At 35.2% G+C, this 14,274-nt stretch overlaps 5 protein-coding genes across 5 annotated transcripts; all 5 read right to left on the reverse strand.

Annotated features, from left to right (window-relative positions):
* Positions 1–1,827: 1,827 nt before the first annotated feature.
* Positions 1,828–3,701, reverse strand: LOC117234742. The gene is made up of 5 exons (XM_033496236.1): positions 2,845–3,701; positions 2,667–2,766; positions 2,452–2,562; positions 2,046–2,201; positions 1,828–1,977 (listed from the first exon to the last, which is right to left on the reverse strand). The coding sequence occupies exons 1-5, from the start codon at positions 3,645–3,647 to the stop codon at positions 1,927–1,929; spliced, it is 1,221 nt and encodes a 406-aa protein (XP_033352127.1). The 5' UTR covers positions 3,648–3,701; the 3' UTR covers positions 1,828–1,926.
* Positions 3,702–5,007: 1,306 nt separating this feature from the next.
* Positions 5,008–6,729, reverse strand: LOC117234708 (odorant receptor 4-like). The gene is made up of 5 exons (XM_033496188.1): positions 5,924–6,729; positions 5,747–5,846; positions 5,533–5,643; positions 5,127–5,282; positions 5,008–5,058 (listed from the first exon to the last, which is right to left on the reverse strand). Exons 1-5 carry the CDS (start codon positions 6,721–6,723, stop codon positions 5,008–5,010), a joined length of 1,218 nt encoding a protein of 405 aa, XP_033352079.1. The 5' UTR covers positions 6,724–6,729.
* Positions 6,730–7,507: 778 nt separating this feature from the next.
* On the reverse strand, positions 7,508–9,492 carry LOC117234735. The gene is made up of 4 exons (XM_033496227.1): positions 8,366–9,492; positions 8,183–8,282; positions 7,968–8,078; positions 7,508–7,722 (listed from the first exon to the last, which is right to left on the reverse strand). The coding sequence occupies exons 1-4, from the start codon at positions 9,160–9,162 to the stop codon at positions 7,558–7,560; spliced, it is 1,173 nt and encodes a 390-aa protein (XP_033352118.1). The 5' UTR covers positions 9,163–9,492; the 3' UTR covers positions 7,508–7,557.
* Positions 9,493–12,001: 2,509 nt separating this feature from the next.
* LOC117234747 lies at positions 12,002–12,309 on the reverse strand. The gene is made up of 2 exons (XM_033496242.1): positions 12,158–12,309; positions 12,002–12,082 (listed from the first exon to the last, which is right to left on the reverse strand). The coding sequence occupies exons 1-2, from the start codon at positions 12,284–12,286 to the stop codon at positions 12,032–12,034; spliced, it is 180 nt and encodes a 59-aa protein (XP_033352133.1). The 5' UTR covers positions 12,287–12,309; the 3' UTR covers positions 12,002–12,031.
* Positions 12,310–12,564: 255 nt separating this feature from the next.
* LOC117234709 lies at positions 12,565–13,819 on the reverse strand. Its single transcript, XM_033496189.1, has 3 exons — positions 12,994–13,819; positions 12,814–12,913; positions 12,565–12,710 (listed from the first exon to the last, which is right to left on the reverse strand). The coding sequence occupies exons 1-3, from the start codon at positions 13,794–13,796 to the stop codon at positions 12,582–12,584; spliced, it is 1,032 nt and encodes a 343-aa protein (XP_033352080.1). The 5' UTR covers positions 13,797–13,819; the 3' UTR covers positions 12,565–12,581.
* Positions 13,820–14,274: the final 455 nt, after the last annotated feature.

The following is a 14,274-nucleotide window of genomic DNA, read 5'->3' on the forward strand; positions in this document are numbered from 1 at the left end:
AGTGGATGGTGGATAGTGATACGCGGGTATGTTATGTGCTAGGATGTTGCAGTTGATTTAATTTCTGCTAGTGACTATAAGAAATTTTATAATAAATGATACAATAATTTGCAATATATTTGTCGGTATTTAGAAATGCCAGTTCTAAGGCTTGATTTTTATACCATCGAATATTAGTACGAGAAAATCATTATCAGTAATTTTATTGTTTCCAAACAATTAACAATAGATAAAATACAAATATTTTATCAATTATATATTAAACATCTGTGTATTATCGATACTTACGATGTCAAAGGTCGTGATAGATATTTGTACGAATTTTCCAGCAGTAATTTTGACCACCATACTCGATCTTGAAATAGCCAGGACTAAACCGAGAGCAGTTTTGTGAGGTAATCGGTATCATTCAGTCATATACACTTTTTCCCAAATCTTTCGCCCTGTCGTGTGTTTGATAGTTTGAGGTTTAATATAAATACTGCTTTATTGTTACTTTCTTACCTGTTCAGTAACTATTTCTCCGATATAATAGAATATGAATATATTAAACACTATAGATGCATACAGGAGAACGTATACAATTATCATATTCTTCAATTTTTCCTGAGAAATTAAAATATGTGTGCCGTACGAATGCTAGTGCGAATTAAGTAGAAAAGTCAACGTATGAGTCGCGATTCTGTATTTGACGCTAATTTATTTCTGTTAAAAGATATCTCAATGTTTGATTCATTTTAACTCTAACTAGAAGATATTGTGAACACATTTTCAATATATAAATTATTTCTTTTATTTTTATTCTGAAACGTACCGTGAGACAATGATGTATGATTAAACACGTCTTTATCGTACACCCCACCGACTCAATCAAAAGCTCCTACCGTGACAGTGGTCAAGATGATCCTAGAAAGGATCTACATGGTGAACACGATCTCATTCGTCTGAATCTAATGACCAATAGGTTCGTTTAAACCGGGTGAGACAACGGGTTCGTGAAAAAATTACCATTCTCCATACGAAACATCATCTTCTTAAAATCTTCAGTCGCGTTGCATGCTAGAATATCGCTATGCATACCCAATGCAGAGAGAATGTTGCCGAGTGCCAAGTTGAATGAGATTATTCTTTTGGAATTTGTGATAGAAAAAATTTAAAAAAACTGTATACTGAAAATTATCTTGTAACATATAAGCTATATAAAAAATTTCCAAAATATTGCATTTTAAATAAGGAGTCAAGGCAACCTTGTCGTGACTTGGTAGAAATAAAATAATCTTCAACGATAATATTTCCTCTGTTTAATCTAATATTTCTAAATTTAGGGTTGTTCCCAGATCAAAGTACAGTATGACGTTGAACTAATCTTAATATGAGTCAAAGTAGTATGAAGACAGGAATACGTAGTTTTATTAAAAACAACAATTTTCAATAAATTTCTTGTATTGCAAATTCCAGACGATTGAAACTTAACTAACTTTCACCCAAAACATTTTTCTATCAAATATTCGGATGTGATTGAAAAATCTTCGCGATAGTTACATACGTGGTTCAACCTGTATCTTTATTACAATTACTGAAGCTTAATTTTTGCTTTCATTTCACATCAGCCAATTAACAGCCAAAATATTTAGAAATGGATATCAAGTTAGATCGAGACAATTTTACTTGCGTAGATATAGATTCCTGTATCGTGATTAGATCTCGTTTCAAATTTTGTTGTAGTCTCACTATTAATGCATTTCAATCGTAATTAAATGCGGAAATAACAAAGTTAAAAAAACAAAGAATTTTTCTGTTTGAAATTTACGACTTCTAGTCTGTTAATTCTTAACGTACAAAATTTTATGCGATATTTACGTGTATTTTGTACTGTATATACTAAATTATTAAAAACACAATATATTTTTCCAGGATTCCATTTTATTACGTCATTTGCTGCAACAGATTCAAGTATGCAAAACCTGTCTTCACAACCTGAAATGGCAGAATATTTTACGTGAACAAACAATACAGTTATAAGTAGGAGTATCGAATAAACTTACACTACCAAATGTATAAACCGACATATGAACTAATTTTCCTGCAGTGATTTGAACGACTACATTCGATCGTGCGATGACCATAATCAAGTCGAGGATTGTTTTACCGGGCAAGTAATACCAGTTCGTCATGTAAACGGCTTCGCCAATTTTCTTACACTGTTAAGAATTTGTTGAATTAATCACCACGATTACGATTTGCTTCATTTATATCACTCCATACTAACACTAGGGCGAAGTATGAAACATATAAGTAGCAAAGAACTTAAAATAAAAGACACATGAAAAAACCATTCAAACCACCGAAAATGTACCATTGAATCTATAAAGGTTGTATTAAGAACGATTAATTATTAACTTTGGTTACTCCGCTAATTCTAGAATTAGAGAGTTAATGTGTTGATGATACCTGCTCCGTTAACAGTTCACCAATGTAACATAGTATGAAAATGTTATAACAGATTGCAACAAACATCATTACATATGATGCCAAATTTCGAACATCATGCTCCGCCCATTCCTAAGATGGAATCGTAAAAAGAATAGAACAATTTTACAGAAGAATAAAGCTATATCCATTGTGGAAAATAACAGGCAGACAATAAAAATATGCTAATTATGTACCGACACAATGAAGTAGCCAATTACACATATATCCATCGTGCATCTTAACATTTCCAAAAAACAGATTTTATTCATCACACCCTCGATATATGATATAAAACTGCAATTAACATTTAATATAATCCAAATGATTGATCTTAAAAGCCACAGAAAAAAATAATCTAAAAAGAGATCTTACTTCAATGTCCTCAGATGTCGTTCCACGATTACTCCAATTTTCGTAAAACCATCAGTTCTGCTCTCTACTGTGGCTTCATTGACAAATTCAACAATCCATAACATAACAACATTTAGCTGACCGCACGCGTGAGCAGCTAGAACTGCTGCAAGACTAAAGATCCCAACTGTACTACAATTTGCGATAAAAGTAGACCAAATTTGCAAAAAAATCATGAATTCGTTTGTTGGACTTTCGTCGACGTTTACCAGCTTCTTGTATACTGCACAAGGTAACACGTGTAAAATTCTCGTCTCGTTTCCAATTTGAATCTCGAGTGTATTTAGAGCCGTCACGAAACAAAAGCACAAAACGCTACCTTGTACAAAAATTGCGCAGAAAGCTGCTACGTAACGACCGAATTTCGCGTTCTTCATCATCACGTGTTGATCCTCCTTTCTGGTCACTGCTCGCCAGTCAGCTTTCATGTGTTCTACGCATCGTCGTATGTCTTTGTTGTGTAATAACAACACGCTATAAGTAAAGATACTGACGATTAAATGACTCAAGAAATCTAGGTTCTTCAATTTCAAGTTAATGCTCTCGTCTTCTAGAATCATTTGCAGTACACTGGGTATCGCAGTGATAATTACGGTGCTGTAGCAAATGGTGTTTAAAAGAAACGAAATTATCTTTTCTAGTCTTGTGGTGGATGGAGACGATGGCCATGCACCGATCGGCTTCAAGAACCATCGATTCAATTGTAGACTGTAGTCACTGTTGCTGTTGCTATCAGCTTCGATGATCACTGCTTCGTTCGACATCGCGGAGTGAAGATGTTATTAGAATGCAGCCGCGCGTCAGTGGGGGATGCATGGAGCAGCGCAACGCTTGCGCGTGTTTTTTAGGTACTTGTTCTACCGATCGATTCGTCTAGTCGGCAAAACTTGTTTTAGAAAAGTTGAAAAGTATACTCGCTTGGAAATTGTTAGTTGCAATGCTGTGAAGTGGATGGCGTGCGTGCAATGATTCAATACCCTCCCTACGTTAACTGTATATGTTGTAAAATTTTTAATAAGAAGTGGCTAGTCATCAGTACGTATGTTAGGTGCTTGGAAGTTATAGCTGTTTTAATTTGTGCTTGTGATTATGTTGAATTTCGTGATAAATGATATAATAATTTTCATTCTTTTGTCGATATTTACAAATGCCAATTTTTAAATTTTGTTTGTATATTATCGAATATTATTACGAAGTGAGACACGTTATTTATAATTGTAATCTTTCCAATGAAGGATATCGACAGAGTAGCATTTTATAAAAACGTGAATAAAATAGAGGAGTGTAGCTATAACGTACGATTCTTCGGTCTACCGCCCCATCGATTTTTTAATTTGTAAATTTTCTTGTTCTTAATTAGATCTATGAGATTATCGATCATTTCTTGGAGGTTGTAAAATCTATTATTATTGAATGTTATTAATATTGATTATTATTTACAGATCCGTGTTGGCATCGCAGGGTGTTTGGTCATTGTTCTCCACCCTGAAGTTTTCCAACGCGCCGTTGGGAATCATTCTTCTTGATTTGAATAAGTCACGCGACAAGCATCCGCTCGGTTGGAACACCTGTGATAAGGTTTGTGAACTATGAACTCCAACTATGAACACCGCAGAAACTTCAGAGATCACATTCGTGCTATCTATCTAGACGGCTGAAGGCTAAATGACTTTTATTCAAAACATTTTTGTATCGAATATTCGGATATGGCTGAAAAATCTTAGCCATAGTTATAGTACATACGTAGTTCAACTTGTATTTTTACTATAATTACTGAAGCTTAATTTTTTCTCTCATTTTACGTCAGTCAATTAACAGTCAAAATATTTACAAGACGATATCAGGTTAGATTGAGACAATTTTGCTTGCGTAGATATAGATTCCTGTATTGTGGTTAGATCTCATTTAAAAGTCTTTTGTAGTCTCATTATTAATTCATTTCAATCGTAATTAAATACGGAAATAACAAAGTTGAAAAAATAAAGAATTTTTTCTGTTTGAAATTTACGACTTCTAACCTGTTAATTCTTAACATACAAAATTTTATGCGCTATTTACGTATATTTTGTATTTTATATTCTAAATTATTAAAAACACAATATATTCTTCCAGGATTCCACATTATTACATCATTTGCTGCAACAGATTCAAATATGCAAAACCTGTCTTCACAACCTGAAATGGCAGAATATTTTACGTGAACAGACAATACAGTTATGAGTAAGAGTATCGAATAAACTTACACTACCAAAAGTGTAAACGGACATATGAACTAATTTTCCAGCAGTGATATGAACGACCACATTTGATCGTGCAATGACCATAATCAAGTCGAGGATTGTTTTACCGGGTAAATAATACCAGTTCGTCATGTAAACGACTTCGCCAATTTTCTTGCACTGTTAAGAATTTGTTGAATTAATCATCACGATTACGATTTGCATGATTTATGTCACTCCACACTAACACTAGGGCAAAGTATGAAATGTGTAGGTACCAAAGAACTTAAAATGAAAGACATGAAAAAATCATTCAAATCACCAAAAATGTGCCATTGTGAATCTATAAAAATTGTATGAGGGACGATTAATTATTAATTTTGATTACTCTGGTTATTTTAGAATTAGAGTGTTAATGTGTTGCTGATACCTGCTCTGTTAATATTTCACCGATGTAACATATTACAAAAATGTTATAACAGATTGTAACGAACATCATAAAATACGAAGTCAAATTTTGAATATCATGCTCAGTCCATTCCTAAGACGGAATAGTAAACAGAATAAAATAATTATACAGAAAAGTAAAGTTACATCTAATCTGGAAGAAATAGATAAACAAGCAATATATATTAATTACATACTGATAAAATGTAATAGCCAGTTACACATATATCCATTGTGCATCTTAGCATTTCCAAAAGATAGATTTTATTCATCACTTCCTCGATACACGATATAAAACTGCAATTAACGTACAACATAATCCTGAAGATCAGTACTGAGACGCCAACAAAGAAGGAATAGGGAAAAGGTCTTACTTCAATGTCCTCAGGTGTCGTTCCACGATTGTTCCAATTTGAATAGAACCACCAGATTTCTTCTCTCCCCTGGCCTCAACAAATTCAGTGATCCATGACATAATAACGTTTAACTGACCACACGCGTGAGCAGCTAGGACTGCTGCAAGACTAAAAATTCCAATCGTACTAGAATTTGCAATAATTGCAGACCAAACTTGCAAGAAAAGCATGATCTGGTTCGTTGAACTTTCATCGACGTTTACTAGCTTCTTGTATACTGCACAAGGTAACACGTGTAAAACTCTCGTCTCGTTTCCAATTTGAATCTCGAATGTATTTAATGCTGTCACGAAACAAAAGCATAAAACGCTACCCTGCATAAAAATGGCGCAAAAAGCCGCCACATAGCGACCGAATTTCGCGTTCTTCAGCATCACGTGTTGATCCTCCTCTCTCATTAACGTTCGCCAGTCACTTTCCATGTGTTCTATGCACTGTCGTATGTCTTTGCTATGCAACAACAAAGCTGTATAATTAAAGCTGCTGACGATCCAATGGCTCACGAAACCTAGTGTCTTCAATTTCAAATTCATACTCTGATCTTCTAGAATCATTAGTAGTAAACTAGGGATCGCAGTGATAATTACGGTGCTGAAGCAAATGATGTTTAAAACAAATGAAATAATCTTTTCGAGTTTTGTGGTGGAAGGAGACGAGGGCCATGCACCGATCGGTTTCAAGAACCATCGATTCAATTGTAGACTGTAGTCACTGTTGCTGTTGCTATCAGCTTCTATCACCACTGTTTCGTTCGGCATCGCGGAATGAAGTCGTTATTAGAAAGTAGACGCGCGTCAATGGGGGATGCATGGAAGAGTGCAACGCTTGCGCGTGTTTTTTAGGTACTTGTTCTACCGATCGATTCGTCTGGTCGGTAGAACTTGTTTTAGAAAAGTTGGAAAGTATACTCGCTTGGAAATTGTTGGCTGCAATGCTGTGAAGTGGATGGCGTGTGTGCAATGATTCATATCCCTTCCTACGTTAATTATATATGTTGTAAAATTTTTAATAAGAAGTGGCTAGTCGTCCGTACGTGTGTTAGGTGCTTGGAAGTTATAGCTGTGTTAGTTTGTGCTTGGAAGTTGTAGCTGTTTTAATTTGTGCTTGTGAATTGTTGAATTTCATGATAAATGATAATAATTAGCATTATTGCTGTTGGTATTTACAAATGTATAAGACTAGTTTTTTTTATCAACGCATAGTATTACGAAGAAAAAATTATTGGTGAAATTAATTTTTCCAATTTCAAAAAATAATACGTAATAGAAACATGAATATAATGGAGCGTGGCTACAACGGACGGTTCTACAATCTACCGTCCGATAGATTTTTTACTTTGTACGTTTGCTTGGTCTTACGTAGACGTATTATACTGTCAACCATTTATTAGAGTTTACAAAATTGATTATAAGATTATTTCAACCGCCTAATTATTATTATGCTTTAACTCCCCCAATAACATTTTTCCGAGATACCATTTTATTACATTATTTGCTGCAATAGATTCAAATATGCGAAACCTGTCTTTACCACCTGAAATGGGAGAATGTTTAACCTAAACAGACAATACAAGTCTGAGTACTAGTATCAGATTAACTTACATTGCCAAACGTACTAATTGTCATATGAATCATTTTCCCTGCAGTCAGTTGAACGACCATAGTCGATCGCACGATGATCAAAATTAAGTTGCGGATTTCTTTATTGGGTAAATAATACCAGTTTGTCAAGTAAACGGCATCACCAATTTTCTTGCTCTGTTAAGAATTTGTCGTATTAACCATCACGATTTCGATTTGTTGTATACCACCCTGTATTAACGCTATGACTAAGTATGAGACATGTAAGTACCAAAGAACTTAAAATGAAAGATACATGAAAAGATCATTCAAATCACCAAAAATTTATCATCGTGAAACCATGAAAGTTACATGATAAATGGTTATTTCTTAATCTCGGCTACTTTGATAGTTCTATAATTAGAGAGTTGATGTCTCAGTACCTGTTCCGTTAATATTTCACCGATGTAACATATTACGAAAATGTTAAAACAGATTGAAACGAACATCATAAAATACGATGTCAAATTTCGAATATCATGCTCATCCCATTCCTAAGAAGCAATCGTTAAAAGTATAGGACAAATATACAGAAAAATAAATTTATATCTTATGTGGAAAGAAATTAGCAAGCAATAAAAATATAATAAATATGTACCGTTAGAATGTAGTAGGCAATTAGACATATGTTCATCGTACATCTCAACATCTCCAATAAATATATTTTGTTCATCACAACCTCGATACACGATATGAAACTGCAATCAACACGTAATATAATACCAATGATCACTCTCGAAACAACAACAACAAGAAAAAACGAATTAACAATAGATCTTACTTCAACGTCCTCAGGTGTCGCTCCACGATTACTCCAATTTCCTGAAAACTGCTAGTTCCCTTCTGTTTTCTTGTTTCCTTAACAAATTCGGTAATCCACGCCATAATCACGTCCAGTTGACCACACGCGTGAGCAGCTAGTACAGCTGCGAGACTAAAAATTCCAACTGTACTGGAGTTCGCGATAAGAGCAGACCAAATTTGCAGGGAAAGCATGATTTCGTTTGCTGGACTTTCATCGACGTTCACCAACTTCTTGTATACTGCACAAGGCAGCAAGCGTAAGACTCTTGTCTCGTTTCCAATCTGAATCTCGACCGTAGTTAACGCTGTCACGAAACAAAAGCACAAAATGCCACCCTGCATGAAAATAGCGCACGAAGCAGCTACATAGCGACCGAATTTTCCGTTTTTCATCATTACGTGTTGATCCTCCTCCCTAGTCACTGATCGCCAGTCAGCCTCTATGTGTTCTACGCATTGTCGTATGTCTTTGCTGTGTAATAACAAGGTACTATAATTAAAGCTGCTGACGAACAAATGACTCAAGAAATCTAGGGTTTTCAATTTCAAGTTAATGCTCTCGTCTTCTAGAATGAGTAGCAATACACTGGGAATCGCAGTGATGATTACGGAGGTGAAGCAAACGATGTTTAAAATAAATGAAACGATCTTCTCCAGTCTTGTGGTGGATGGAGACGATGGCCATGCACCGATCGGTTTCAAGAACCATCGATTTAATTGAAGACAGTAGTCGCTGCTGCTGTCAGCTTCTATGATCACTGCTTCGTTCGACATCGCGGAGTGAAGTTGTTATTAGAATGCAGCCGCGCGTCAGTGGGAGATGCATGGAGCAGCGCAACGCTTGCGCGTGTTTTTTAGGTACTTGTTCTACCGATCGATTCGTCTGGTCGGTAGAACTTGTTTTAGAAAAGTTGAAAATTATACTCGCTTGGAAATTGTTAGTTGCAATGCTGTGAAGTGGATGGCGTGCGTGCAATGATTCATATCCCTCCCTACGTTAACTGTATATGTTGTAAAATTTTTAATAAGAAGTGGCTAGTCATCCGTACGTATGTTAGGTGCTTGGAAGTTATAGCTGTTTTAATTTGTGCTTGTGAATTGTTGAATTTCGTGATAAATGATATAATAATTTTCGTTTTTCTGTCGATATTGACAAATGTCAATTATAAAACAACATTTGTACATTATGGAATAGTGTTACGAAGACGTTATTTATAATCACATGGAACACGTTATTTATAATCATAATGTTTGCAATGAACGATTTCGATAGAATTGCTTTTTATAAAAACATGAAACAATAGAAGAGTATAACTATAATGTACGATTCTTCGGTTTACCGCTCCATCAATGTTTTAGTTCGTAAGTGATCTTGTTCTTAACTAGATCTATTAGATTGACAATCGTTTATCATAGGTTTTAAAATAGATTATTATATTTGTTAGATCATTACGTATTACCATTATTTGTATTTCAAATTCTGCAACAGCATTTACAAAGAATTGTACAACTAACAAATTCATTCCTTAGAAACGTATTTAATCACATCATTTATCGTAATAAATTCAAATACTCGAGACCGATTTTTACTTGGTACGATAAAATATTTCGCGTGAAATATTCTAGTTAACGATTTGATACTTTACGTTCTGTAGTAACCGTTCCTGATAGAAACAAGAGGTAAGAATTCGTTGAGCGAATCGGCATGCGATCGCGAGGGATTACAATTTCCGGAGTAGTAGGGAGACAATATTAAACACCATGGACGTATACACGATAGCATATGCAATTCCAGTATCGATTTTTGCCGAGAAATTACGTAGAGAAGACACCAGAAGATATTGTTGAAACTTTTTCAACATATAAATTATTTTGTTTCTATTTTGAAACACATATTCAACGTACAACGTACAATACAATAGCTTGCACTTATCTTAAAAGGATATCTGGCTCAAGTACAAATAATAATCAGCGAGAAGGTGAATAATCAACATATTCTCACTAATGTCGTCAAATAATCTGTCTCAACTAACGAGACATATACGTGTGTATAAATAATAATACAATAACCAGTAAATACCTTAATGTGTGCAGATGATGCTCCACAATAATTCCTTCCTCTTCTTTCTATTCCTCCTTGACCTTCGTATCCACCAAACTATCGAACCTGGCCATCACCACGTTCAATGGACCATTTGTATGAATCGCTAGGATAGCGACCAAGCAATAAGCTTCCACATCACGATGATCCCAGAAAAAGTCTGTACAATGAGCACGATGTCATTCGTCGGGCTGAATCTAACGTCCAACAGATTTGTCTAAATCGGACAAGGTAACGAACACGTGAAATAACTGTCACTCGCCACATGAAACACAATCTTCTTAAAGGCTTCAGTTACATTACAGATCAGAACGCCACTATACGTGCACAATGCAGCTACGAAAACAATGGAACGTCAGATTCTCGCGTTTTTCAACATCAATTCGCAATCGCTGGCATTTTTAACGACCTGCTAGTCGAGTTCCGTGTGTTTTATGCAACGGACCAATAGTCTTGATCCTCGTCTTCGAGCTGCCAGCGTCGTACACTTGGATAGTATATTCGATATCACGAGGGTAAAAAGTGTTAAATATCGGTGGTTCACTAGACAAGTCTACCATGATTACTTCGCGGAGATCGTTTGTCGACTGAAACCCTCAAGTTTCAAGTTTAATGCTATGGTAAAATGGCACGTGTGCGAGTTTCTTTTCGACCGCTCGTCGCCATGGTGCACCTGTTACCCTTCAAAGGGTTCGAGCCCTTCGGAGTTCTTGCTTGTACTGCATGTAATACTTCATGCGTTATTTACGATTTTAGTACCATAGAATTCATGATGTTGAGGGTCATGGACTAATTGATTTTTTTTTTAGTGTCAGCGAATATGCTGCCTATTTTGCAGCAGGTCGAAGAAATCACTTTCTAGGGGATGAATTTCCATTCGTGAAAACTTGTCATGTTTCTTAGGGTACTTTCTGTTGTATATAGGTAAAACTAGAAACTAAGAAGCGCCACACATTATCGCCATAGCACGTACTAGATATTCTCACGAGCATATGATGGCTCTTAATGGACTGTTTGTTTTTTTATATGTATAACACAAATTCGATTATTTGATTACGTTGACCAAGCAGGAAAATATTCATTATAAAAATCCCGCGAAAAGTATTTGAAAGGTAATGAAACTATATTAATCAATTGAAATGCAAATACATCGTGTAAGAATTTAATACATCAGTTATACGTTAGTTCTAGAATTATATTTTTCATATTTGTGAAAGATTTTCTATTTAAATCGCTAAATATTCATATATACGCATTTCCGTATAGAAAAAAAAGCAAAAAATGATATAATCAACGAGGATACAGACCTAAAAAGTTCGTAGATTCATGGTTCAAAGGTTAATTCATATTCATAGTTCATAGTTCGTAGCTCAAAGGTTAAAAAATCTCAAATATAGTACATCGTATTCTACTGATAAAAAATATTAATCGTGATTGTGTTACCACTGTATTCAAATTTGTATTGTATTTCAAATTTTACATCACCTACAGAAATATTCAAATAGAAAATCCGACAAAATCGTTAAATCCGTCAAAATTTAATCACGTCATTTGTCGTAACAGGTTCAAATATGCGAAACCAGTCTTTACCACCTGTAACAACAAAATATTTCACGTGTGCGGACATACATATACAGGAGAGTAAATACAAGAGACAAATTGACATACATCACCGAATGTGTATACAGACATGTGAACCAATTTTCCAGCAGTGATATGAACGACCATGCTCGATCGCGCGATGATCAAAATCAGGTCGAGGATTATTTTATCGGGTAAATAATACCAGTTTGTCATATAAACCACCTCCCCAACCTTTTGGCACTGAGAACAGTTTATTTAATTAGTAGGGATCACGATTTTGATTTTTCGTATTTATATTATTTGATATTAATATTTACATCACTTGACAATAACATTAATATTAGAACTACAAATGGCTATAATATAAAACGCGCAAGAAAGATACCAAAAGAGAGATATATGAAAAGAAAAGATCATTCATGTTATCGAAAATGCATAGTTGCAAATCCATAGAATTTCTATTCAAAATTATCAATTATTCATTTTGGCTATAGTGGTAGTTTTGGTGTTAACGACTCTCAAATACCTGTTCTGTCAATATTTCACCGATGTAGCATATTACGAAAATATTAAAACAGATTGAAATGAGCATCATAAAATACGTAGATAAATTCTGAATATCGCGGTCAGCCCATTCCTAAAAAGAAATCGTACAGTGAATAACATAATAATAAGCAAAATTGAACCCTGAATGTGATTTGGAAAAACAGACAAATAATAATAATATATTTAATACGTACCGAAAGAATATAGTAGCCAATTACACATATATCCATCGTACACCTGAACATCTCTAAAAAATATATCCTGTTCATCACATCCTCGATGCACGAGATAAAACTGTAATTAACGCATAATGTAGTACCAATGATCGCTCTTGAAACAACCAACAAAAGGAAAGAATTAAAAATAGATCTTACTTCAACGTCCTCAGGTGTCGCTCTACGATTACTCCAATTTTCCGAAAACTACTAGTTTCCTTTTGCTCTCTTGCTTCCTTAACAAATTTAGTAATCCACATCATAATTACGTCCAATTGACCACACGCGTGAGCAGCTAGCACAGCTGCGAGACTAAAAATTCCAACTGTACTAGAGTTCGCGATAAGAGCGGCCCAAATTTGTAAAAAAAGCATGATTTCGTTTGCTGGACTTTCATCGACGTTCACCAACTTCTTGTATACTGCACAAGGTAACACGTGTAAGACCCTCGTCTCGTTTCCAATTTGAATTTCGGTTGTAGTTAACGCTGTCACAAAGCAAAAGCACAAAACGCCAGCCTGCATGAAAACGGCGCACGAAGCAGCTACATAGCGACCGAATTTCGCGTTCTTCATCATCACATGTTGATCCTCCTCCCTAGTCACTGTTCGCCAGTCAGCTTCAATGTGTTCCACGCAATGTCGTATGTCCCTGCCGCGTATTAACAAAGCCGTGTAATTGGCGCTGCTGACGAACCAATGACTGACAGGTCCCAGTGTCTTCAGTTTCATGTAAATGCTTTCGTCTTCTAGAATCATTAGTAACAGACTAGGAATCGCAGTGACGATTACGGAGGTGAAGCAAATGATGTTTAAAACAAATGAAACAATCTTTTCCAGTCTTGTGGTGGATGGAGACGATGGCCATGCACCAATCGGTTTTAAGAACCATCGATTCAATTGAAGACTGTAGTCACTGTTGCTGTTGCTGTCGCCTTCTGTGATCACTGGTTCGTTCGTCATCGCGAAATGAAGCTGTTGTTAGAAAGTAGCCGTGCATCAATGGGGGATGCACGGAGCAGTGCAACGCTTGCGCGTGTTTTTTAGATGTTTGTTCAATTAATCGATTCGCCTAGTCGGCAGAACTTGTTTTAGAATAGTATGAAAGTATATGCTCTTGAAAATTGCTGGTTGATATCGTGTGAAGTGGATGGTGTGCATGCAATGACTCATTCGTGTCCCCAACTTTTAGAGTGTATGTTCTGAAACTTTTAGTAGAAGATGGGTTGTGATACGTAATTGTGTTATGTGTAATTATGCTTGTAATTATAATAAATTTTATAGTAAATAATAATTTTCATTATTTCTGCCAGTATTTACAAATACCGATTTTAAGACTAGATATCTATATTACCGAACCTTATTGCGAATAAAATTACGAATAAAATTGAAATCATTATTAGCAAAATTACACAGTTACACTGTAGTCGCAACTCTGATA

Source organism: Bombus vosnesenskii, unplaced genomic scaffold (genome assembly GCF_011952255.1).
Source record: "Bombus vosnesenskii isolate JDL3184/JDL3185 unplaced genomic scaffold, Bvos_JDL3184-5_v1.1 scf7180000013308, whole genome shotgun sequence".
NCBI lineage: Eukaryota > Metazoa > Arthropoda > Insecta > Hymenoptera > Apidae > Bombus > Bombus vosnesenskii.

Excerpts from the sequence above, each read along its gene's own strand:
- LOC117234742 (XM_033496236.1), bottom strand. The coding sequence starts at position 3,647 with ATGTCGAACGAAGCAGTGATCATCGAAGCTGATAGCAACAGCAACAGT. Across the intron at positions 2,767-2,844 it reads CGACATCTGAGGACATTGAA|TTTTATATCATATATCGAGG; the intron begins GTAAGATCTCTT and ends TGTTAATTGCAG. Across the intron at positions 2,202-2,451 it reads GTGAACTGTTAACGGAGCAG|TGTAAGAAAATTGGCGAAGC; the intron begins GTATCATCAACA and ends AATTCTTAACAG.
- LOC117234708 (XM_033496188.1), bottom strand. The coding sequence starts at position 6,723 with ATGCCGAACGAAACAGTGGTGATAGAAGCTGATAGCAACAGCAACAGT. Across the intron at positions 5,644-5,746 it reads CTGGCTATTACATTTTATCA|GAATGGACTGAGCATGATAT; the intron begins GTATGTAATTAA and ends ATTCCGTCTTAG. Across the intron at positions 5,059-5,126 it reads CCGTTTACACTTTTGGTAGT|GTTGTGAAGACAGGTTTTGC; the intron begins GTAAGTTTATTC and ends CTGCCATTTCAG.
- LOC117234735 (XM_033496227.1), bottom strand. The coding sequence starts at position 9,162 with ATGTCGAACGAAGCAGTGATCATAGAAGCTGACAGCAGCAGCGACTAC. Across the intron at positions 8,283-8,365 it reads CGACACCTGAGGACGTTGAA|TTTCATATCGTGTATCGAGG; the intron begins GTAAGATCTATT and ends TGTTGATTGCAG. Across the intron at positions 8,079-8,182 it reads TTGCCTACTACATTCTAACG|GAATGGGATGAGCATGATAT; the intron begins GTACATATTTAT and ends ATTGCTTCTTAG.
- LOC117234747 (XM_033496242.1), bottom strand. The coding sequence starts at position 12,286 with ATGACAAACTGGTATTATTTACCCGATAAAATAATCCTCGACCTGATT. Across the intron at positions 12,083-12,157 it reads CTGTATACACATTCGGTGAT|GTGGTAAAGACTGGTTTCGC; the intron begins GTATGTCAATTT and ends TTGTTGTTACAG.
- LOC117234709 (XM_033496189.1), bottom strand. The coding sequence starts at position 13,796 with ATGACGAACGAACCAGTGATCACAGAAGGCGACAGCAACAGCAACAGT. Across the intron at positions 12,914-12,993 it reads CGACACCTGAGGACGTTGAA|TTTTATCTCGTGCATCGAGG; the intron begins GTAAGATCTATT and ends CGTTAATTACAG. Across the intron at positions 12,711-12,813 it reads TTGGCTACTATATTCTTTCG|GAATGGGCTGACCGCGATAT; the intron begins GTACGTATTAAA and ends ATTTCTTTTTAG.